Raw genomic sequence first — 25,334 nt, forward strand, 5'->3', positions numbered from 1 at the left:
ATCCAGGTAACTCTCCCCCTCCCTGATGTGCCGCAGTGTTTGAAGCTCAGATTCCAGCTCATCCCTTCGAGTCTGTTCCTCGAACAGCCAACACTTGCTGCAGATGTGGTCACCCGGAACCACGATGGGGTCCACCAGCTCCCACATCATGCAGCTACAGCACATCACCTGATCCTGCATCATCCCTGCTTTATTTAATTAGCTGTAGTTCGGTGACATTTTTATTCAACCACTACAAAAGCCTTACCTGCTACTTACCTGTGCCTCATCGCTGAAGCCTCTTGAGCCAAAGCTTCGTTCCCATTCCTACACTGGTCCACTCACACAATGGCTGCTCTGTTTTGACCCTGCTTTACTTTTATTCGCTCCTGCTAATGATTGGCAAATCGATTGGTCCACCACTAATGTGCGGAGCCCAGCAAAGCACTCCTTTTTAGAAAATTCTTGTCCCCGACTTGTGTGAAGCTCTCTCTCTCTACAAGTCAATTGGTCTAAGGCGGGGGTCGGCAACCTGCGGCTCCCGAGCCATTTGTGGCTCTTTCACCTCTGTGCTGCGGCTCCCTGTGGCTTTGGGAAATAATTGGTCAGTATTTAATTAAAATGTATTTTATGTTAGTTTGTTAGCTTTTGAAATGTAATTATGGTGATCTTGTACAACCTAAGTGTAGCGACACATTTCCTGCCACATCATAAAACGGCTCACAATTAGCCAGCATTCCGGCTAAGGGAGATAGCCTACGGGGGTTTGTGAGTACGCGTCTTTTGCAGCATCTGCGTCCATGGGGGCTGGGTTGAGGGAAGCTGAAAAGCAAGGCTGTTTAGTTCGAATAAAGCTATCTTTGACTGCAGTTTACTGACACCGCTACAACGTGTTTTTATCGCTGGCTGTCCAGACGGAAGGTGCTGAAACGCTTTGTCGCGTGTCTGGAAGAAGTGAAAACTTTCCTGGGCAGCAAAGGGCTCACCTTTCCTGAGCTGGAACAGCCAGAGTGGCTGGAAAAGCTACACTTCATGGTAGACATGACAGCGCACCTGAACACGCTGAACACAGCTCTTCAGGGGAAAGGACGTACAGCCCTGCACATGTTGGAGGATGTTTTGGCATTCGAGCGCAAGTTGACAGTGCTTGCCAGAGATTTACAGAAAGGCACTTTGTCTCACTTCCCCAATTTGAGAGAGTTCAAACAAGGTCACGACATGATAATTTCGGAGTATTTACATTCTGCAATCATCGCAATGCAAACATCGTTTGGGAAACGCTTCTGTGAGTTCAGAGAGGAAAAAAACACATTATCCTTCCCGGTCACTCCCTTAAGCATCGATCCTTCCCTACTGAATACGACTGCATTGGCAGGTGTGAGTCAACCTGATCTTGAGATGGAACTGGCCGACATAGCCGACAAAGACATATGGGTGTCCAAGTTTAGACGCTTGACAGCAGACCTTGAAGATGTTGCCCGTCAGAAGGCCGTTCTTGCTCAGAAACACAAATGGAGTGATATTGAAAACCTCACAGATGACAGCTTGCGATCCTGTGTAAAGATGAAGGTGACATCATACAGCCCTGATGTGCAGACGCTGTGCGCTGAGGTCCAGGAGCAGAAATCCCATTAACCAAGTATGATAAATATTTTAATTGCCTATTATTTTACTTATATTCATATTTTTTCATTGTTCAGTGAAATAGTCCTTTCATTTTTCAGGCTGACAGCTGGCTGATGATATTTTTGGTTTGCTGCTGGCGGAAAATTTAAGTTCGGCGTTTTTCATAAATACAAGAAGGACTCAAATAGACATTGAATATTTTACTTAAAAGTAACTTTCAACCCAACGTCTTTTTTTCGGAGTTCAAAATGTTTTTGTTGCATGCAGAAATGTAATTTCGTTTTCTCTGCAGGAGTTCATCAATTTCATAAATGCAACACATTATAGTTTGTTTATACATAGCATAAAGGCAAAAAAAACGTTGTATGCAGTGTTATTTCATTTTAAATGTCAAACGGGTTTTGCGGCTCCCAGTGTTTTCTTTTCTGTGGGAAACGGGTCCAAGTGGCTCTTTCAGTGGTAAAGGTTGCTGACCCCTGGTCTAAGGTGATGGGGGGCTGGGGGCTGCAGGTTCAACCCTTTGGAATGTGAAAGTGCAGTTCACTGAACAAACCTCACACAGCATCCCACCCACCCCGCTTGTCCCACTCCCAGCAGGGATGAGGCTACATAGCGTCTATGCCAGGATCACCAGACTCAAAAACAGTTCCTTTCCCCAAGCAGTAAGGCTGATCAACACTCCCACCCACTAACACACCCAACCACCACCACTTTATCATCTCCTGTCAAGTTACCTTATGTACAGACACTCCTGTGCCTAACGTCACCTTATGGACGTACAATCAATCTCTGTAGATAGGCTAGCTTATTATTTTTTGTGATACATTGGCTCCAGAGTTACAATTATTTCATCCCCTTACACTGTGTGCGTGGAACAATCCTGTGACGCTGCTTGTTTGTATTACAGTTGACGAAGCACTTTGTGCACTCAGAACCCTGCGTAGCGGGAAGGCTCCGCTGGTGAAGAAACGGCAGGCAATGAGATCCATCTTTGGAGACTACAGAAGGAGGATGGAGGAGGAGAGGCAGAAAGAGTTGAAGCTGATGCGGGCAGGTGAGAGGGAGGGCATCTAGCCACTGGGTCTGGGGCAGGCCGAGGGAGGAGTGAACGGTGTAGCAGGAAGGGACGGTGTGATGGTGCTGCCCCTTCCCCAGGAACAATTCTCATCTCTGGCACTGGGTGGGTTTCACACCTCTTGCTTTGTTTTTGTCCTCAATGCAAAGACAAGCTGGTAATTTAATTGGCTGATGTAAATTACCCCTCAAATCCTTGAGGGAGAGGTGGGAATAGTAGGGATAGGCTGCAACCTCTTCTTAGTTTTTCCAGTGGAGTGCATCTCAAGTAGCTCCTGACACGCTGACAACCAAGTCCAGCTCCTGGCCTTCATGTGTGGACTAGCTAGCAAGTCTGACGGAAGTGGCCAAGGCGATTTACTGGCCAGTGGCTGCAGGCAGATGGGGCTCGTCAGCCACGGATGGCAGCTCATGAGGGAGATCTCAAACCTCTGCCGCCTTGTGGCTGTACTCACTCGTGGGGGAGGCTTCGGGAGTAAACCCCGAGGGAAAAATCTGGAGCTGTATGTCTTAAGGAAGTCATATCTTGTGTTCGATGTTGATTGGCATCTCCTGCTACAGTTCTGGTAGCAAACTATCGGTCTCCGCTGTTCCTTTGGGTTCATCAGATGCGTGGAGAGGGGGAGCCTTTTAATATCCCATGGGTTTCAGTGAGATTCTTATAAACAGGCCCGCAGCCATCAAATGTTCCTCCTATATTAATCCTTTCCTTTTCAGAATTTTTCTCGTGAATCTCCTCTGGACCATCTTTTCATAGATAAGGGGCCCAGAATTACTCATAATACTCCGTGTAGTCTAACGAATGGCATACAAAGCCTCAGCATCACATCCTTGCTTATATAATAGTTCTTGAAATGAATGCTAACATTGTATTTGCCTTCCTCATCACAGACTCAACCTGCAAGTTTAGGGAGTCCTGCACAAGGACTTCCAAGTCCCTTTGCACCTCAGAATTTTGAGTTTTCTTCCCTAATTCCTTCTACCAAAATGCATGACCACTCCCTATATTCCATCTGCCACTTAGAAACATAGAAAGCCTATAGCACAATAGCCCACAAACCTGTGCTGAATATGTCCTTACTTTAGAAAAATAGAGGGCTATGGGTAATCCTAGGTAATTTCTAAGCTCCATGTACCTATCCAGGAATCTCTTAAAAGACCCTATCGTATCTGCCTCCACCACTGTCGCCAGCAGCCCATTCCACACACTCACCACTCTCTGTGTAAAAAAAAAAAAAATCTTATCCCTGACATCTCCTCTGTACCTACTCCCAAGAACCTTAAAACTGTGCCCTCTCATGTTAGCCATTTCAGCCCTGGGGTAAAAGCCTCTGACTATCCACAAGATCAATGCCTCTCATCATCTTGTACCCCTCTATCAGGTCACCTCTCATCCTCTGTCACTCCAAGGAGAAAAGGCCGAGTCCACTCAACCTATTCTCATAAGGCTTGCTTCCCTACCCAGGCAACATCCTTGTAAATCTCCTCTGCACCCTTTCTATGGTTTCCACATCCTTCCTGTAGCGAGGCGACCAGAACTGAGCACAGTACTCCAACTGGGGTCTGACCAGGGTCCTATATAGCTGCAACATTACCTCTCAGCTCCTAAATTCAATTCCACAATTGATGAAGGCCAATACACCGTATGCTTGCTTAACCACAGAGTCAACCTGCGCAGCAGCTTTGAGTGTCCTATGGACTCGGACCCCACGAGCCCTCTGATCCTCCACTCTGACAAGAGACTTGCCATTAATACTATATTCTGCCATCATATTTGACCTATCAAAATGAACCACTCCACACTTATCTGGGTTGAACTCCATCTGCCACTTCTCAGCCCAGTTTTGCATCCTACGATGTCCCACTGTAACCTCTGACAGCCCTCCACACCTTTGTATCATCAGTAAATTTACTAACCCATCCCTCCACTTCCTCATCCAGGTCACTTATAAAAATCATGAAGAGTAGGGGTCCCAGAACAGATTCTTGAGACACGTCACTGGTGATCAACCTCCACACAGAATGTGGCCCATCTACAACAACTCTTTGCCTTCTGTGGGCAAAACAAGGACCACTTGGATCCCATGCCTCCTCACTTTCTCAATAAGCCTTGCATGGGGTACCTTATCAAATGCCTTGCTGAAATCCATATACACACTATATCTATGGCTCTATCTTCATCAGTGTGTTTAGTCACATCTTCAAAAAATTCAATCAGGCTCGTAAGGCACGACCTGCCTTTGATAAAGCCATGCTGACTGTTCCTAATCATATTGTGCCTCTCCAAATGTTCATAAATCCTGCCTCTCAGGATCTTTTCCATCTACTTACCAACCACTTAGGGAAGACTCACTGATCTATAATTTACTGGGCTGTTTCTATTCCCTTTCTTGAATAAGGGAACAACATCTGCAACCCTCCAATCCTCCAGAACCTCTTACATCCCCATTGATGATGCAAAGATTATCACCAGAGGCTCAGCAGTTTCCTCCCTCACTTCCCACAGAAGCCTGTGGTACTCCTCATCCAGTCCCGGTAACTTATCCAACTTTGAATCTTTCCAAAAGTTCCAGCACATTCTCTTTCTTAATATCTACAAGCTCAAGCTTTTCAGTCCACTGTAAGTCATCACTACAATCGCCAAGATCCTTTTCCACTTCTTTGCCCATTCACCCAATCTTTCCAAGTCCACACTTCCTTAACACTAGCTGCCTCTCCACCTACCTTCACAGTGTCTGTAAACTTGACCATAAAGCTATCAATTCTGTCATCCAAATTATTGACATATAACATAAAAGGAACTGTCCCAATACTGACTCCTCAGAACATCGCAAGTAACTGGCAGCCAACCCGAAAGTGCCCCCTTTATTCCCACTCTTTGCCTCCTTCCATTCAGTCAATCTTCTATTACTAACTTCTTTCCTGTGATACCATGGGCTTTTATCTTGTTAAGCAGCTTCATGTGTGGCTTGTCAAGGTCCTTCTGAAAATCCAAGTACACGACATCCACTGGTTCTCCCTTGTCTATCCTGCCTGCAATTTCCTCAAAGAATTCCAACAAATTTGTCAGACATGATTTCCTCTTAAGGAAACCATGTTGAATTTGACCTATTTTACATGTGCGTCCAAGTACCCGAAAACCTCACCCTTAATTACGGACTCCCAACATCTTCCCAACCACTGAGGTCAGGGTAACTAAGCTAATTTCCTTTCTTCCCTCTCCCTCCCTTTTTAAAGAATGGAGTGACGTTTTCAATTCTCTAGGTCCTCTGGAAATATCCTAGAATCTAGTGACTCTTTAAAGATAATTCCTAATGCCTCCACAAAATCTTCAGCCACCTCTGGGGTGGAGTCCATCTGGTCCAGGGGACGTAACTCTCCTTAGTAATAGCAGCTACACTTGCTCTGTCCTGACACTTGAATTTCTGGCATACTGCTGGTGTCTTCTACAGTGAAGACTAATGCAAAATACTTCAAGTTTATCTGCCATTTCTTTGTCCCCCATTACTACCTTTCCAGCAGTCCACTGTCTACTCTCGCCTCTCTCTTACTCTTCATATATTTAAATAAAACTTCTGGTATCCTCTTGTATATTAATGGCGAGCTCACCTTCATATTTCATCTTTTCTCTCCTTGTTCTTTTTTAGTTGCATTCTATTGGTTTTTAAAAGCTTCTCAATCCTTTAACTTCCCACTAATTTTTGCTCTATTATATGCCCTTTTGCTTTTATGCCGTCTTTAAATTTCCTTGTCAGCCACAGTTGTTTCATCTTCCCTTCAGAATACTATTTCTTCATAGCTGTTCTGCCACCATCCCTTCCAATCAACTTTAGCCAGCTCCTCTTATTCCTCTACAATTCCTTTTACTCCACTGTAATGTTACAACTCACTTTATCTTCTCCCTCTCAAACTGCAGGGCGAATTCTACCATATTGTGATCACTGTCTCCTAAGGGTTCCTTTACTTTAAGCTGCCTAATCAAATCCGGTTCATTGCACAACACCCAGTCCAGAACAGAGGATCCCCTAGTGGGCTCAACCACAAGCTGCTCTAAAAAGGGTTCCCAATTCTCTCTCTTGGGATCCAGCACCAACCAGATTTTCCTAATCTACCTGCATATTAAAATTCTTGTGTCTGTCGCACCATTGCTGTTTTAACATGCCTTTTCTATTTCCCATTAAAAATGGTATCCGCCATCCTGCTGACTTTTCAGGGGCGTGTATAAACCAGTCTTTTTATCCTTGCAGTGTCTTAACTCTATCCTTAACCTACAGCCCAGGTGTTGGTCAATTGGACTAGTCAGAATAACAGTTCAGCATGTACTAGATGGGCTGAAGGGTCTGTGTTGTAGTGCTCAACATTGTGTTACAAATGAGCTTCCCTGTGTCATCTGCCATTGGGTATGGATGAGTATTTCTGGGTATGGGATTTGAAATGTTAATCTCTTCCAGCTACAAAATCTGCCACCATCAAACCTGTGGAAGAGCAAACAAGGAGCAAAGTTTTCAGGAAAACGGCAAATAAATTACTGAAGATTGAAGCACCTGCTGCAGACAATCCCATGAATCCTGAGCAGACCACAGTTGATACAGATCAGTCTCAATTCCGGTTCAATTTCTTCTAAGTCATTGAAACATGCGCGGTGAACTCCTTTTACCCATCTGTTCACAGCCGAGGTTGAATAAACAGTTTCTTAGTGTGATCTTTCCGAGTTCATTTCCTACACACTGTACTCTACCTTGGGAAAGAAGCACAGTGAGGCATTGGTGATGGAAGTGATAACTCATCCCCTTTAACACTGTTCTGGGACATAGAACAATTGAGCACAGGAACAGGCCCTTCAGCCCACACTGTTGTGCTGAACCAATTAAATTAGTAATCAAATAGCTAACTAATCTGTCCACAATGTTCATTTCCTTCCGTTTATGTGCCTAGTTAAACGTCTCTTATACCTGCCTCTGTATCACCACCCACCACTCTGTGTATAAAAACTTGCCCCTCACATCTTATTTGAAATCTACCTCCTCTCACCTTAAATACCTGCCCTCTGGTACTAGACACTTCAACCGTGGGAAAACATCTATCTGTGCCTCTCGCAATTGTATAAAACCTCTATCCCCTCAAGTCTCTGTCGCTCCAGAGAAAACAACCCAAGCTTGTCAGCCTCTTGTGATAGCAGCATCCTGGTGAACCTCTTCTCCACCCTCTCCAAAGCCTCAACATCCTTCTTATAATAGGTGACCAGGACAGGTTAGACTCAAGTAAACTCTTACCCTATAAATCGTCTTGTTGGACATTTCATCCCCAATTCAAGGACAACTTGGAGAAAGGTATTTAGATAAATAAATTTGATCTGTTTATTTTCCTTTCAGATTAGTCATCCAGCACGGATTTATTTTTTACACTTACACAGGCTCAGAAACGATGTTATCTTCAGTCACACTGGGCAGTGCTGTTCCAGCTTGTCAACCAGAGAGAGAACATTAACGTGGACTTCTCTCCAGAGCCCTGACCCCCCCAATTTACTTTTTTCACCCTTCCCATTCTTATATCAGTCACAGTGGAAAATATTACATCTTGTTGCATAGTTTAAAAATCTGAATAAATACTATTCATCTTGTTCCATAAGACTGATCTACACAGAGCCATGGCCCCACTTTATCCTGCACGTGTGCACACATCAGCAACTCTGGGTCACTGGATGCATCTTTACCATTCCCTGGGACTTCAGAACAAAGATCCGTGTCAAAAGAAGCCTTACTGTGCGGGGGAGAGCAGGGACCCATTGCCCTTACTGTGCGGGGGAGAGCAGGGGACCCATTGCCCTTACTGTGCGGGGGAGAGCAGGGACCCATTTCCCTTACTGTGTGGGGGAGAGCAGGGGACCCATTGCCCTTACTGTGCGGGGGAGAGCAGGGACCCATTGCCCTTACTGTGCGGGGGAGAGCAGGGACTCATTTCCCTTACTGTGTGGGGGAGAGCAGGGGACCCATTGCCCTTACTGTGCGGGGGAGGGAAGGGACCCATTGCCCTTACTGTGCGGGGGAGAGCAGGGACCCATTGCCCTTACTGTGTGGGGGAGGGAAGGGACCCATTGCCCTTACTGTGCGGGGGAGAGCAGGGACCCATTGCCCTTACTGTGTGGGGGAGGGAAGGGATCCATTGCCCTTACTGTGCGGGGGAGGGAAGGGATCCATTGCCCTTACTGTGTGGGGGAGAGCAGGGACCCATTGCCCTTACTGTGTGGGGGAGAGCAGGGACCCATTGCCCTTACTGTGCGGGGGAGGGAAGGGATCCATTGCCCTTACTGCGCGGGGGAGAGCAGGGACCCATTGCCCTTACTGTGTGGGGGAGGGAAGGGATCCATTGCTGTTATTGTGCGGGGGAGAGAAGGGTAGTAGGTTGATATCAATGGAAAATGCTTGAAATTATATCAATAGGGACAAGGTCCTAATGGGGAATTTAGTGGTAATCTTAATTGGATTAGGGAGGTCATGATGTGAAAAGAGTTTGCATCTGACCGATGTAACTTGTAGTCTGTGGAAGCCAGTAGAGATGGAGTCACAACTTGCTTCAGCAAGGTTCCATACAGGAGGTCACCAACTGCTGGTAATATTTGTGTGGATTGGGGATTAGTTAATGAACCAAAACTAGATTCACCTTACAATCCATGATTAATGCTTTAGATGAATTTATCATGTAACCCGTCAGAACTCGGTGACAACTTGGAGCTACGTGGGGTGAGATGTGAGAGGAGGAGCAGTGTTTGGGACAGGTTGGATGTAGGGGAAAGCAGTGATGGGGACAGGTTTATGAGAATGCAGGTGTAAGGCAGGGGGACAAAGAACTGTAAACCTGGTGGGAAGAAGAGAACTAAGTACCACAAGTAAAGTGGGAGGGAAACTTGGTATCCCAGGAGATGGGGACATCTACATTAATAAACTCGAGGGCAGAAAGGACTTGGGAAATAAACATGAACCTGTAAAGCAAAGACACTGGAATACGGGGCAGTGGGGTGGGAGGAGACAGCACAGCTCCTCAGGCTGGACGCAGCGTTGAAATGTCCTATACAACAGCCCCCCCCCCCCCCCCCCACAATCCTAAGTTATTCCAGATTTATTTTGGATGGAGATAGCTGTTATGCAGTGCTTATCGCACTCCAGGGACAGAATGTGAGTGAGATAGGTTGTAGTACCATCTCCCACAGATCAATGGAGAAATTTGGGGTCCAGCTGGTCCTTCCTGCCATGGGTGGGGTGGTAAGATAACAGACGCCTGCACCCTAGCGAGCAGACAGGCCCAGGGTGGGGCCAGGGAAGTGATGCAGTCAGATATGGCTGAGCCAACAACACAGGACCATAGAAGGTCAGCTAAAAGGCAGGAACTCTGATGTAAACCAGCAGAGGGCACTGGAGAGGTAACCAGGTCACCCTCAGCTGAAGTGTTCATCAATACAGGCCTACTGTCCTCAGGTAGGTGTGACCTCAACTCCCCCACCCCACCTTCACTCACTATACCTGAAGGATAACAGACACCACAAAAGGCTACAGTGTGATAGGTAGTTTGAGATGCTGGTCTGTCGCAAACCCAGAGGTTGCCTCTGGCTCTCTACTGGGCATTAAGGCAGTGGGGATCACAGTGCATTCTCCAAGCATCGTAGGCAGCTACTAAATCACGAGTGGTGCTGTTTCAAATCCCTCACGGTTTCAGGAAATAAGAGGAAGGAAATAGCCATTTTGTTGCGGTGGAGGGAGAAAGCCTCTGGGATCCTGATGATGCCATTCACAGAGTTACAGCTACATCCCCACTAAGCAGCCAACAGCCACTCGACCCACATCCCTGGGAAACAGGCTGGCTTGTATGCCATCTGGAGGAGTCTGCCTGGAAAGGATGGGAAACCTTCACCCACATGTGAATATCAGGGGAGAGGGGAGAGTTCCCAAAGCCCTGCAACATTTAACATTTACTTCATGGGAATTTCTCGTTTACAGGTAGGGTGGTTCTGAGGAATGTGTTCTGTGGATGTCAGGAAAAGAGGCAAGGTAGTTAATGCTGGCACAGTGGTTGGAGAACAGAGTGATGTCACCTCATTCCAGGGATGGTGGGGGGAAGCAAGGAAAAGAAGGTGCTGGTTTGACCAGGGCTCCCATATGCCAAGTTTATCCCCTCAGTCAGTTGATGGAGGCTCCTCAATTCATGAGGCAGATCTGGCTCAATCCTAAGGCCAGGTATTCTAGGATGTCACCAGATGTGGACTAGCACAGAATTAACACATCCATCCAGTCCGAGAAGACACAAATCTCTTTTGAAGCCTTGTGAAGATGACCTGGGATACTTCGCTGAAAATTTGCTGCTTTATTGCAGAAAGGCAGGGGATTTCACCCAATCAGAGCAAAGGCCAAAGGCCCAATGGTTGCTGCCGAGTATCTCAGCTGATTTGGTTTCTATAGAAACATCTTCGCTCTGTACAAGACACAGCGAGAGGAAGGAGAGGTCTGAAGAAATCCACTTGTTGGCGACTGCTGTCGTCCCCCGTCAGATAGGACCAGTCCAGTGGCTCTAAGACGAGTTCTGAATGTTGGCCAGGAACTGTTTCGCCCACCATTCCTCCAGGTCGATGGGGACAAAGTCTATAACCAAAGGAAAGACGTCAACTTCAGACCTTATGGAATGAGATAGAAACTCCACACACTCACACATACACACACACACATGCACACGAACGAACACGCACACGCGAGTGTGCACAGTCCCTTGTCAAATGTCCAAACCCAAGACAGCAGTTAAGAGTAAAATCATCTTGTATATACAGAATCCTCTTGCATACAGAAAGGTGCTGGGAAAGGGCCAGTAACATCATGAAATATCTCACCAACCTGCTCATGGACTGTTTGTCCCACTCCCATCAGGGAGGAGACTACGTAACATCCACACCAGGACCACCGGACTCAAAAACAGTTACTCTCTCCAAGCAGTAAGGCTGATCAACACCTCCACCCACTAACCCACCCCTTCATACCCCCAACCACCACTTTATCCTTTCCGGTCAGTCACCTTATGTACAGACGCTCCTGTGTCAAGTGTCACTTTACAGACATGCAATCAATCTCTGTATATAAGCCAAGTATTTATATTTGTTGTGTTTTTTATTACTATTGTGTTCTTTGTCTATTGTGGGTTTTGTGTTCCACATGGGATCTGGAGTGACAATTGTTTCACTCTCGTTTACCCTTGTGTACTGGAAATTACACTGAACAATCCGGGATCTTCAGTCAGAGGCACAGAACAAGTAGACACACAGAAACTTTTACCCAGGACGGAAATGGGTTAATACAAGGGGGTATAATTTTAAGCTGATTGGGGGGATGTCATGGGTAGCTTTTTTCTTGCACTTTGTGGTGGGTGCATGGCACAGGAGCGATGGCAGAGGCTGATGCATAAGGGGCACTGAAAAAATTATTGGGCACATAGCTGATTGAAAAATGGAGGGCCATGAGAGAGGGATGGGTTAGATTTATCTTGAAGCAGGTTTAAAGGTTGGCACATTATGGTCCAAATGGCCGGTACTGATCAATACTCTTTTATTTCCTTAACACACCTGGGGAACTCGGTAGGGTTCAGGGGTCAGGACCACACACACCCTCAGGGGAACTCGGTAGGGTTGAGGGGTCAGGAACACACACACCCCCGGGGGGACTCGGTAGGGTTGAGGGGTCAGGACCACACACATCCTCAGGGGAACTCGGTAGGGTTGAGGGGTCAGGACCACACACATCCTCAGGGGAACTCGGTAGGGTTGAGGGGTCAGGAACACACACACCCCCCGGGGGGACTCGGTAGGGTTGAGGGGTCAGGACCACACACAACCCCCGGGGGGACGGTAGGGTTGAGGAGTCAGGAACACACACAACCCCCGGGGAACTCGGTAGGGTTGAGGGGTCAGGACCACACACAACCCCAGGGGAAACTCGGTACGGTTGAGGGGTCAGGACCACACACAACCCCCGGGGAACTCGGTAGGGTTGAGGGGTCAGGACCACACACACCCCCCAGGGAACTCGGTAGGGTTGAGGGGTCAGGAACACACACACCCCCGGGGGGACTCGGTAGGGTTGAGGGGTCAGGAACACACACACCCCCGGGGGGAACTCGGTAGGGTTGAGGGGTCAGGAACACACACACCCCCGGGGGGACTCGGTAGGGTTGAGGGGTCAGGAACACACAGACCCCCGGGGGGAAACGGTAGGGTTGAGGGGTCAGGACCATACACACCCCCCGGGGGGACTCGGTAGGGTTGAGGGGTCAGGAACACACAGACCCCCCGGGGAACTCAGTAGGGTTGAGGGGTCAGGACCAAACACACCCCCGGGGGGAACTCGGTAGGGTTGAGGGGTCAGGACCACACACACCCTCAGGGAACTCGGTAGGGTTGAGGGGTCAGGAACACACACACCCCCCAGGGAACTCGGTAGGGTTGAGGGGTCAGGAACACACACACCCCCGGGGGGACTCGGTAGGGTTGAGGGGTCAGGACCACACACACCCCCGGGGGGACTTGGTAGGGTTGAATGGTCAGGACCACACACACCCCCGGGGGGACTCGGTAGGGTTGAGGGGTCAGGACCACACACACCCCCGGGGGGACTCGGTAGGGTTGAGGGGTCAGGACCATACACACCCCCCGGGGAACTCGGTATGGTTGAGGGGTCAGGACCACACACACCCTCAGGGGGGAACTCGGTAGGGTTGAGGGATCAGGACCACACACACCCCCCGGGGGAACTCGGTAGGGTTGAGGGGTCAGGACCACACACACCCCCCAGGGAACTCGGTAGGGTTGAGGGGTCAGGACCATACACACCCCCTGGGGAACTCGGTAGGGTTGAGGGGTCAGGACCATACACACCCCCTGGGGAACTCGGTAGGGTTGAGGGGTCAGGACCATACACACCCCCTGGGGAACTCGGTAGGGTTGAGGGGTCAGGACCACACTCACCCCCTGGTGGAACTCGGTAGGGTTGAGGGATCAGGACCACACTCACCCCCTGGGGGAACTCGGTAGGGTTGAGGGGTCAGGACCACACACACCCCCCGGGGAATCGGTAGGGTTGAGGGATCAGGACACTCACCCCCTGGGGGAACTCGGTAGGGTTGAGGGATCAGGACCACACACACCCCCGGGGAACTCGGTAGGGTTGAGGGGTCAGGAACACACACACCCCCGGGGAACTCGGTAGGGTTGAGGGGTCAGGAACACACACACCCCCGTGGGGACTCGGTAAGGTTGAGGGGTCAGGAACACACACACCCCTGGGGGGACTCGGTAGGGTTGAGGGGTCAGGACCACACACACCCCCGGGGGAACGGTAGGGTTGAGGGGTCAGGACCACACACACCCCTGGGGGAACTCGGTAGGGTTGAGGGGTCAGGACCACACACAACCCCCGGGGGAACTCGGTAGGGTTGAGGGGTCAGGACCATACACAGCCCCCGGGGGGATGGTTGGGTTGAGGGGTCAGGAACACACAGACCCCCGGGGGAACTCGGTAGGGTTGAGGGGTCAGGACCACACACACCCCCCGGGGAACTCGGTAGGGTTGAGGGGTCAGGACCACACACACCCTCAGGGGAAACTCGGTTGGGTTGAGGGGTCAGGAACACACAGACCCCCGGGGGAACTCGGTAGGGTTGAGGGGTCAGGACCACACACAACCCCCAGGGGAACTCGGTAGGGTTGAGGGGTCAGGACCATACACACACCCCCGGGGAATCGGTAGGGTTGAGGGGTCAGGACCACACACACCCTCAGGGGGAACTCGGTAGGGTTGAGGGGTCAGGACCACACACAACCCCCGGGGGAACTCGGTAGGGTTGACGGGTCAGGAACACACACACCCCCGGGGGGAACTCGGTAGGGTTGAGGGGTCAGGACCACACACATCCCCCCAGGGAACTCGGTAGGGTTGAGGGGTCAGGACCACACACACCCCCCGGGGAACTCGGTAGGGTTGAGGGGTCAGGACCACACACACCCCCGGGGGGACTCGGTAGGGTTGAGGGGTCAGGACCATACACACCCCTGGGGGAACTCGGTAGGGTTGAGGGGTCAGGACCACACACACCCTCAGGGGAAACTCGGTAGGGTTGAGGGGTCAGGACCACACACACCCCCCGGGGAATCGGTAGGGTTGAGGGGTCAGGACCACACACACCCCCCGGGGAATCGGTAGGGTTGAGGGGTCAGGACCACACACACCCCTGGGGGAACTCGGTAGGGTTGAGGGGTCAGGGACACACACACCCCCGGGGGAACTCGGTAGGGTTGAGGGGTCAGGAACACACACACCCCCGGGGGAACTCGGTAGGGTTGAGGGGTCAGGACCACACACACCCCCCCGGGGAACTCGGTAGGGTTGAGGGGTCAGGACCACACACACCCCCCCGGGGAACTCGGTAGGGTTGAGGGGTCAGGACCACACACACCCCCGGGGAACTCGGTAGGGTTGAGGGGTCAGGACCACACACACCCCCGGGGGGACGGTAGGGTTGAGGGGTCAGGAACACACAGACCCCCTGGGGAACTCGGTAGGGTTGAGGGGTCAGGACCACACACACTCTCAGGGGAAACTCGGTAGGGTTGAGGGGTCAGGAACACACACACCCCCCGGGGGGACGGTAGGGTTGAGGGGTCAGGAACACACACACCCCTGGGGGACTCGGTAGGGTTGAGGGGTCAGGAACAGACACACCCCCCGGGGAACTCGGTAGGGTTGAGGAGTCAGGAACACACACACCCCCGTGGGGACTCGGTAAGGTTGAGGGGTCAGGAACACACACACCCCTGGGGGGACTCGGTAGGGTTGAGGGGTCAGGACCACACACACCCCCGGGGGAACTCGGTAGGGTTGAGGTGTCAGGACCACACACACCCCTGGGGGAACTCGGTAGGGTTGAGGGGTCAGGACCACACACACCCCCGGGGGGACTCGGTAGGGTTGAGGGGTCAGGACCACACACACCCCTGGGGGAACTCGGTAGGGTTGAGGGGTCAGGACCATACACACCCCCCGGGGAACTCGGTAGGGTTGAGGGGTCAGGACCACACACACCCCTGGGGGACTCGGTAGGATTGAGGGGTCAGGACCACACACAACCCCCGGGGGAACTCGGTAGGGTTGAGGGGTCAGGACCATACACAGCCCCCGGGGGGATGGTTGGGTTGAGGGGTCAGGAACACACAGACCCCCGGGGGAACTCGGTAGGGTTGAGGGGTCAGGACCACACACACCCCCGGGGGAAACGGTAGGATTGAGGGGTCAGGACCATACACACACCCCCGGGGAATCGGTAGGGTTGAGGGGTCAGGACCACACACACCCTCAGGGGGAACTCGGTAGGGTTGAGGGGTCAGGACCACACACAACCCCCGGGGGAACTCGGTAGGGTTGAGGGGTCAGGAACACACACACCCCCGGGGGGAACTCGGTAGGGTTGAGGGGTCAGGACCACACACATCCCCCCAGGGAACTCGGTAGTGTTGAGGGGTCAGGACCACACACATCCCCCCAGGGAACTCGGTAGGGTTGAGGGGTCAGGACCATACACACCCCTGGGGGAACTCGGTAGGGTTGACGGGTCAGGACCACACACACCCCCGGGGGGACTCGGTAGGGTTGAGGGGTCAGGACCATACACACCCCTGGGGGAACTCGGTAGGGTTGAGGGGTCAGGACCACACACACCCCCGGGGGGACTCGGTAGGGTTGAGGGGTCAGGACCACACACACCCCCCGGGTAACTCGGTAGGGTTGAGGGGTCAGGACCACACACACCCTCAGGGGAAACTCGGTTGGGTTGAGGGGTCAGGAACACACAGACCCCCGGGGGAACTCGGTAGGGTTGAGGGGTCAGGACCACACACAACCCCCGGGGGAACTCGGTAGGGTTGAGGGTCAGGACCATACACACACCCCCGGGGAATCGGTAGTGTTGAGGGGTCAGGACCACACACACCCTCAGGGGGAACTCGGTAGGGTTGAGGGGTCAGGAACACACACACCCCCGGGGGGAACTCGGTAGGGTTGAGGGGTCAGGACCACACACATCCCCCCAGGGAACTCGGTAGGGTTGAGGGGTCAGGACCACACACATCCCCCCAGGGAACTCGGTAGGGTTGAGGGGTCAGGACCATACACACACCCCCGGGGAATCGGTAGGGTTGAGGGGTCAGGACCACACACACCCTCAGGGGGAACTCGGTACGGTTGAGGGATCAGGACCACACACACCCCCCGGGGGAACTCGGTAGGGTTGAGGGGTCAGGACCACACACACCCCCCAGGGAACTCGGTAGGGTTGAGGGGTCAGGAACACACACACCCCCCGGGGGGACGGTAGGGTTGAGGGGTCAGGAACACACACACCCCTGGGGGACTCGGTAGGGTTGAGGGGTCAGGAACACACACACCCCCCGGGGAACTCGGTAGGGTTGAGGGGTCAGGAACACACACACCCCCGTGGGGACTCGGTAAGGTTGAGGGGTCAGGAACACACACACCCCTGGGGGGACTCGGTAGGGTTGAGGGGTCAGGACCACACACACCCCCGGGGGAACGGTAGGGTTGAGGGGTCAGGACCACACACACCCCTGGGGGAACTCGGTAGGGTTGAGGGGTCAGGACCACACACAACCCCCGGGGGAACTCGGTAGGGTTGAGGGGTCAGGACCATACACAGCCCCCGGGGGGATGGTTGGGTTGAGGGGTCAGGAACACACAGACCCCCGGGGGGAACTCGGTAGGGTTGAGGGGTCAGGACCACACACATCCCCCCAGGGAACTCGGTAGGGTTGAGGGGTCAGGACCACACACATCCCCCCAGGGAACTCGGTAGGGTTGAGGGGTCAGGACCATACACACACCCCCGGGGAATCGGTAGGGTTGAGGGGTCAGGACCACACACACCCTCAGGGGGAACTCGGTAGGGTTGAGGGGTCAGGAACACACACACCCCCGTGGGGACTCGGTAGGGTTGAGGGGTCAGGACCACACACACCCCAGGGGGGACTCGGTAGGGTTGAGGGGTCAGGACCACACACACCCCCGGGGGGACTCGGTAGGGTTGAGGGGTCAGGACCATACACACCCCCCGGGGAACTCGGTACGGTTGAGGGGTCAGGACCACACACACCCTCAGGGGGGAACTCGGTACGGTTGAGGGATCAGGACCACACACACCCCCCGGGGGAACTCGGTAGTGTTGAGGGGTCAGGACCACACACACCCCCCAGGGAACTCGGTAGGGTTGAGGGGTCAGGAACACACACACCCCCCGGGGGGACGGTAGGGTTGAGGGGTCAGGAACACACACACCCCTGGGGGACTCGGTAGGGTTGAGAGGTCAGGAACACACACACCCCCCGGGGAACTCGGTAGGGTTGAGGGGTCAGGAACACACACACCCCCGTGGGGACTCGGTAAGGTTGAGGGGTCAGGAACACACACACCCCTGGGGGGACTCGGTAGGGTTGAGGGGTCAGGACCACACACACCCCCGGGGGAACGGTAGGGTTGAGGGGTCAGGACCACACACACCCCTGGGGGAACTCGGTAGGGTTGAGGGGTCAGGACCACACACAACCCCCGGGGGAACTCGGTAGGGTTGAGGGGTCAGGACCATACACAGCCCCCGGGGGGATGGTTGGGTTGAGGGGTCAGGAACACACAGACCCCAGGGGGAACTCGGTAGGGTTGAGGGGTCAGGACCACACACACCCCCCGGGGAACTCGGTAGGGTTGAGGGGTCAGGACCACACACACCCTCAGGGGAAACTCGGTTGGGTTGAGGGGTCAGGAACACACAGACCCCCGGGGGAACTCGGTAGGGTTGAGGGGTCAGGACCACACACAACCCCCAGGGGAACTCGGTAGGGTTGAGGGGTCAGGACCATACACACACCCCCGGGGAATCGGTAGGGTTGAGGGGTCAGGACCACACACACCCCTGGGGGAACTCGGTAGGGTTGAGGGGTCAGGACCATACACACCCCCCGGGGAACTCGGTAGGGTTGAGGGGTCAGGACCACACACACCCCTGGGGGACTCGGTAGGATTGAGGGGTCAGGACCACACACAACCCCCGGGGGAACTCGGTAGGGTTGAGGGGTCAGGACCATACACAGCCCCCGGGGGGATGGTTGGGTTGAGGGGTCAGGAACACACAGACCCCCGGGGGAACTCGGTAGGGTTGAGGGGTCAGGACCACACACACCCCCGGGGGAAACGGTAGGATTGAGGGGTCAGGACCATACACACACCCCCGGGGAATGGGTAGGGTTGAGGGGTCAGGACCACACACACCCTCAGGGGGAACTCGGTAGGGTTGAGGGGTCAGGACCACACACAACCCCCGGGGGAACTCGGTAGGGTTGAGGGGTCAGGAACACACACACCCCCGGGGGGAACTCGGTAGGGTTGAGGGGTCAGGACCACACACATCCCCCCAGGGAACTCGGTAGTGTTGAGGGGTCAGGACCACACACATCCCCCCAGGGAACTCGGTAGGGTTGAGGGGTCAGGACCATACACACCCCTGGGGGAACTCGGTAGGGTTGACGGGTCAGGACCACACACACCCCCGGGGGGACTCGGTAGGGTTGAGGGGTCAGGACCATACACACCCCTGGGGGAACTCGGTAGGGTTGAGGGGTCAGGACCACACACACCCCCGGGGGGACTCGGTAGGGTTGAGGGGTCAGGACCACACACACCCCCCGGGTAACTCGGTAGGGTTGAGGGGTCAGGACCACACACACCCTCAGGGGAAACTCGGTTGGGTTGAGGGGTCAGGAACACACAGACCCCCGGGGGAACTCGGTAGGGTTGAGGGGTCAGGACCACACACAACCCCCGGGGGAACTCGGTAGGGTTGAGGGTCAGGACCATACACACACCCCCGGGGAATCGGTAGTGTTGAGGGGTCAGGACCACACACACCCTCAGGGGGAACTCGGTAGGGTTGAGGGGTCAGGAACACACACACCCCCGGGGGGAACTCGGTAGGGTTGAGGGGTCAGGACCACACACATCCCCCCAGGGAACTCGGTAGGGTTGAGGGGTCAGGACCACACACATCCCCCCAGGGAACTCGGTAGGGTTGAGGGGTCAGGACCATACACACACCCCCGGGGAATCGGTAGGGTTGAGGGGTCAGGACCACACACACCCTCAGGGGGAACTCGGTACGGTTGAGGGATCAGGACCACACACACCCCCCGGGGGAACTCGGTAGGGTTGAGGGGTCAGGACCACACACACCCCCCAGGGAACTCGGTAGGGTTGAGGGGTCAGGAACACACACACCCCCCGGGGGGACGGTAGGGTTGAGGGGTCAGGAACACACACACCCCTGGGGGACTCGGTAGGGTTGAGGGGTCAGGAACACACACACCCCCCGGGGAACTCGGTAGGGTTGAGGGGTCAGGAACACACACACCCCCGTGGGGACTCGGTAAGGTTGAGGGGTCAGGAACACACACACCCCTGGGGGGACTCGGTAGGGTTGAGGGGTCAGGACCACACACACCCCCGGGGGAACGGTAGGGTTGAGGGGTCAGGACCACACACACCCCTGGGGGACTCGGTAGGATTGAGGGGTCAGGACCACACACAACCCCCGGGGGAACTCGGTAGGGTTGAGGGGTCAGGACCATACACAGCCCCCGGGGGGATGGTTGGGTTGAGGGGTCAGGAACACACAGACCCCCGGGGGAACTCGGTAGGGTTGAGGGGTCAGGACCACACACACCCCCGGGGGAAACGGTAGGATTGAGGGGTCAGGACCATACACACACCCCCGGGGAATCGGTAGGGTTGAGGGGTCAGGACCACACACACCCTCAGGGGGAACTCGGTAGGGTTGAGGGGTCAGGACCACACACAACCCCCGGGGGAACTCGGTAGGGTTGAGGGGTCAGGAACACACACACCCCCGGGGGGAACTCGGTAGGGTTGAGGGGTCAGGACCACACACATCCCCCCAGGGAACTCGGTAGTGTTGAGGGGTCAGGACCACACACATCCCCCCAGGGAACTCGGTAGGGTTGAGGGGTCAGGACCATACACACCCCTGGGGGAACTCGGTAGGGTTGACGGGTCAGGACCACACACACCCCCGGGGGGACTCGGTAGGGTTGAGGGGTCAGGACCATACACACCCCTGGGGGAACTCGGTAGGGTTGAGGGGTCAGGACCACACACACCCCCGGGGGGACTCGGTAGGGTTGAGGGGTCAGGACCACACACACCCCCCGGGTAACTCGGTAGGGTTGAGGGGTCAGGACCACACACACCCTCAGGGGAAACTCGGTTGGGTTGAGGGGTCAGGAACACACAGACCCCCGGGGGAACTCGGTAGGGTTGAGGGGTCAGGACCACACACAACCCCCGGGGGAACTCGGTAGGGTTGAGGGTCAGGACCATACACACACCCCCGGGGAATCGGTAGTGTTGAGGGGTCAGGACCACACACACCCTCAGGGGGAACTCGGTAGGGTTGAGGGGTCAGGAACACACACACCCCCGGGGGGAACTCGGTAGGGTTGAGGGGTCAGGACCACACACATCCCCCCAGGGAACTCGGTAGGGTTGAGGGGTCAGGACCACACACATCCCCCCAGGGAACTCGGTAGGGTTGAGGGGTCAGGACCATACACACACCCCCGGGGAATCGGTAGGGTTGAGGGGTCAGGACCACACACACCCTCAGGGGGAACTCGGTACGGTTGAGGGATCAGGACCACACACACCCCCCGGGGGAACTCGGTAGGGTTGAGGGGTCAGGACCACACACACCCCCCAGGGAACTCGGTAGGGTTGAGGGGTCAGGAACACACACACCCCCCGGGGGGACGGTAGGGTTGAGGGGTCAGGAACACACACACCCCTGGGGGACTCGGTAGGGTTGAGGGGTCAGGAACACACACACCCCCCGGGGAACTCGGTAGGGTTGAGGGGTCAGGAACACACACACCCCCGTGGGGACTCGGTAAGGTTGAGGGGTCAGGAACACACACACCCCTGGGGGGACTCGGTAGGGTTGAGGGGTCAGGACCACACACACCCCCGGGGGAACGGTAGGGTTGAGGGGTCAGGACCACACACACCCCTGGGGGAACTCGGTAGGGTTGAGGGGTCAGGACCACACACAACCCCCGGGGGAACTCGGTAGGGTTGAGGGGTCAGGACCATACACAGCCCCCGGGGGGATGGTTGGGTTGAGGGGTCAGGAACACACAGACCCCCGGGGGGAACTCGGTAGGGTTGAGGGGTCAGGACCACACACATCCCCCCAGGGAACTCGGTAGGGTTGAGGGGTCAGGACCACACACATCCCCCCAGGGAACTCGGTAGGGTTGAGGGGTCAGGACCATACACACACCCCCGGGGAATCGGTAGGGTTGAGGGGTCAGGACCACACACACCCTCAGGGGGAACTCGGTAGGGTTGAGGGGTCAGGAACACACACACCCCCGTGGGGACTCGGTAGGGTTGAGGGGTCAGGACCACACACACCCCAGGGGGGACTCGGTAGGGTTGAGGGGTCAGGACCACACACACCCCCGGGGGGACTCGGTAGGGTTGAGGGGTCAGGACCATACACACCCCCCGGGGAACTCGGTACGGTTGAGGGGTCAGGACCACACACACCCTCAGGGGGGAACTCGGTACGGTTGAGGGATCAGGACCACACACACCCCCCGGGGGAACTCGGTAGTGTTGAGGGGTCAGGACCACACACACCCCCCAGGGAACTCGGTAGGGTTGAGGGGTCAGGAACACACACACCCCCCGGGGGGACGGTAGGGTTGAGGGGTCAGGAACACACACACCCCTGGGGGACTCGGTAGGGTTGAGAGGTCAGGAACACACACACCCCCCGGGGAACTCGGTAGGGTTGAGGGGTCAGGAACACACACACCCCCGTGGGGACTCGGTAAGGTTGAGGGGTCAGGAACACACACACCCCTGGGGGGACTCGGTAGGGTTGAGGGGTCAGGACCACACACACCCCCGGGGGAACGGTAGGGTTGAGGGGTCAGGACCACACACACCCCTGGGGGAACTCGGTAGGGTTGAGGGGTCAGGACCACACACAACCCCCGGGGGAACTCGGTAGGGTTGAGGGGTCAGGACCATACACAGCCCCCGGGGGGATGGTTGGGTTGAGGGGTCAGGAACACACAGACCCCAGGGGGAACTCGGTAGGGTTGAGGGGTCAGGACCACACACACCCCCCGGGGAACTCGGTAGGGTTGAGGGGTCAGGACCACACACACCCTCAGGGGAAACTCGGTTGGGTTGAGGGGTCAGGAACACACAGACCCCCGGGGGAACTCGGTAGGGTTGAGGGGTCAGGACCACACACAACCCCCAGGGGAACTCGGTAGGGTTGAGGGGTCAGGACCATACACACACCCCCGGGGAATCGGTAGGGTTGAGGGGTCAGGACCACACACACCCCTGGGGGAACTCGGTAGGGTTGAGGGGTCAGGACCATACACACCCCCCGGGGAACTCGGTAGGGTTGAGGGGTCAGGACCACACACACCCCTGGGGGACTCGGTAGGATTGAGGGGTCAGGACCACACACAACCCCCGGGGGAACTCGGTAGGGTTGAGGGGTCAGGACCATACACAGCCCCCGGGGGGATGGTTGGGTTGAGGGGTCAGGAACACACAGACCCCCGGGGGAACTCGGTAGGGTTGAGGGGTCAGGACCACACACACCCCCGGGGGAAACGGTAGGATTGAGGGGTCAGGACCATACACACACCCCCGGGGAATCGGTAGGGTTGAGGGGTCAGGACCACACACACCCTCAGGGGGAACTCGGTAGGGTTGAGGGGTCAGGACCACACACAACCCCCGGGGGAACTCGGTAGGGTTGAGGGGTCAGGAACACACACACCCCCGGGGGGAACTCGGTAGGGTTGAGGGGTCAGGACCACACACATCCCCCCAGGGAACTCGGTAGTGTTGAGGGGTCAGGACCACACACATCCCCCCAGGGAACTCGGTAGGGTTGAGGGGTCAGGACCATACACACCCCTGGGGGAACTCGGTAGGGTTGACGGGTCAGGACCACACACACCCCCGGGGGGACTCGGTAGGGTTGAGGGGTCAGGACCATACACACCCCTGGGGGAACTCGGTAGGGTTGAGGGGTCAGGACCACACACACCCCCGGGGGGACTCGGTAGGGTTGAGGGGTCAGGACCACACACACCCCCCGGGTAACTCGGTAGGGTTGAGGGGTCAGGACCACACACACCCTCAGGGGAAACTCGGTTGGGTTGAGGGGTCAGGAACACACAGACCCCCGGGGGAACTCGGTAGGGTTGAGGGGTCAGGACCACACACAACCCCCGGGGGAACTCGGTAGGGTTGAGGGTCAGGACCATACACACACCCCCGGGGAATCGGTAGTGTTGAGGGGTCAGGACCACACACACCCTCAGGGGGAACTCGGTAGGGTTGAGGGGTCAGGAACACACACACCCCCGGGGGGAACTCGGTAGGGTTGAGGGGTCAGGACCACACACATCCCCCCAGGGAACTCGGTAGGGTTGAGGGGTCAGGACCACACACATCCCCCCAGGGAACTCGGTAGGGTTGAGGGGTCAGGACCATACACACACCCCCGGGGAATCGGTAGGGTTGAGGGGTCAGGACCACACACACCCTCAGGGGGAACTCGGTACGGTTGAGGGATCAGGACCACACACACCCCCCGGGGGAACTCGGTAGGGTTGAGGGGTCAGGACCACACACACCCCCCAGGGAACTCGGTAGGGTTGAGGGGTCAGGAACACACACACCCCCCGGGGGGACGGTAGGGTTGAGGGGTCAGGAACACACACACCCCTGGGGGACTCGGTAGGGTTGAGGGGTCAGGAACACACACACCCCCCGGGGAACTCGGTAGGGTTGAGGGGTCAGGAACACACACACCCCCGTGGGGACTCGGTAAGGTTGAGGGGTCAGGAACACACACACCCCTGGGGGGACTCGGTAGGGTTGAGGGGTCAGGACCACACACACCCCCGGGGGAACGGTAGGGTTGAGGGGTCAGGACCACACACACCCCTGGGGGAACTCGGTAGGGTTGAGGGGTCAGGACCACACACAACCCCCGGGGGAACTCGGTAGGGTTGAGGGGTCAGGACCATACACAGCCCCCGGGGGGATGGTTGGGTTGAGGGGTCAGGAACACACAGACCCCCGGGGGGAACTCGGTAGGGTTGAGGGGTCAGGACCACACACATCCCCCCAGGGAACTCGGTAGGGTTGAGGGGTCAGGACCACACACATCCCCCCAGGGAACTCGGTAGGGTTGAGGGGTCAGGACCATACACACACCCCCGGGGAATCGGTAGGGTTGAGGGGTCAGGACCACACACACCCTCAGGGGGAACTCGGTAGGGTTGAGGGGTCAGGAACACACACACCCCCGTGGGGACTCGGTAGGGTTGAGGGGTCAGGACCACACACACCCCCGGGGGGACTCGGTAGGGTTGAGGGGTCAGGACCACACACACCCCCGGGGGGACTCGGTAGGGTTGAGGGGTCAGGACCATACACACCCCCCGGGGAACT

At 55.5% G+C, this 25,334-nt stretch overlaps 2 protein-coding genes across 4 annotated transcripts in view; one reads left to right on the forward strand and one right to left on the reverse strand.

The window, feature by feature from the left end:
- The window catches only part of c9h8orf33 (chromosome 9 C8orf33 homolog), a 33,345-nt gene extending 24,672 nt beyond the window's left edge, over positions 1 to 8,673 (forward strand). For both annotated transcript variants that reach the window (XM_059978852.1, XM_059978853.1), the window contains exons 6-7: positions 2,513 to 2,659; positions 7,131 to 8,673. In XM_059978852.1, coding sequence (XP_059834835.1) covers positions 2,513 to 2,659; positions 7,131 to 7,303 — 320 coding nt within the window. In that variant the 3' untranslated portion in view covers positions 7,304 to 8,673. The remainder of the gene's footprint in view (positions 1 to 2,512; positions 2,660 to 7,130) is intronic.
- mcrip2 (MAPK regulated corepressor interacting protein 2) overlaps positions 8,013 to 25,334 on the reverse strand; it is an 84,533-nt gene continuing 67,211 nt past the window's right edge. For both annotated transcript variants that reach the window (XM_059978855.1, XM_059978854.1), the window contains one exon: positions 8,013 to 11,309. In XM_059978855.1, the coding sequence (XP_059834838.1) occupies positions 11,239 to 11,309 (71 nt within the window). In that variant the 3' untranslated portion in view covers positions 8,013 to 11,238. The remainder of the gene's footprint in view (positions 11,310 to 25,334) is intronic.

This window comes from Hypanus sabinus, chromosome 9 (genome assembly GCF_030144855.1).
Source record: "Hypanus sabinus isolate sHypSab1 chromosome 9, sHypSab1.hap1, whole genome shotgun sequence".
NCBI classification, from domain to species: Eukaryota; Metazoa; Chordata; class Chondrichthyes; order Myliobatiformes; family Dasyatidae; genus Hypanus; species Hypanus sabinus.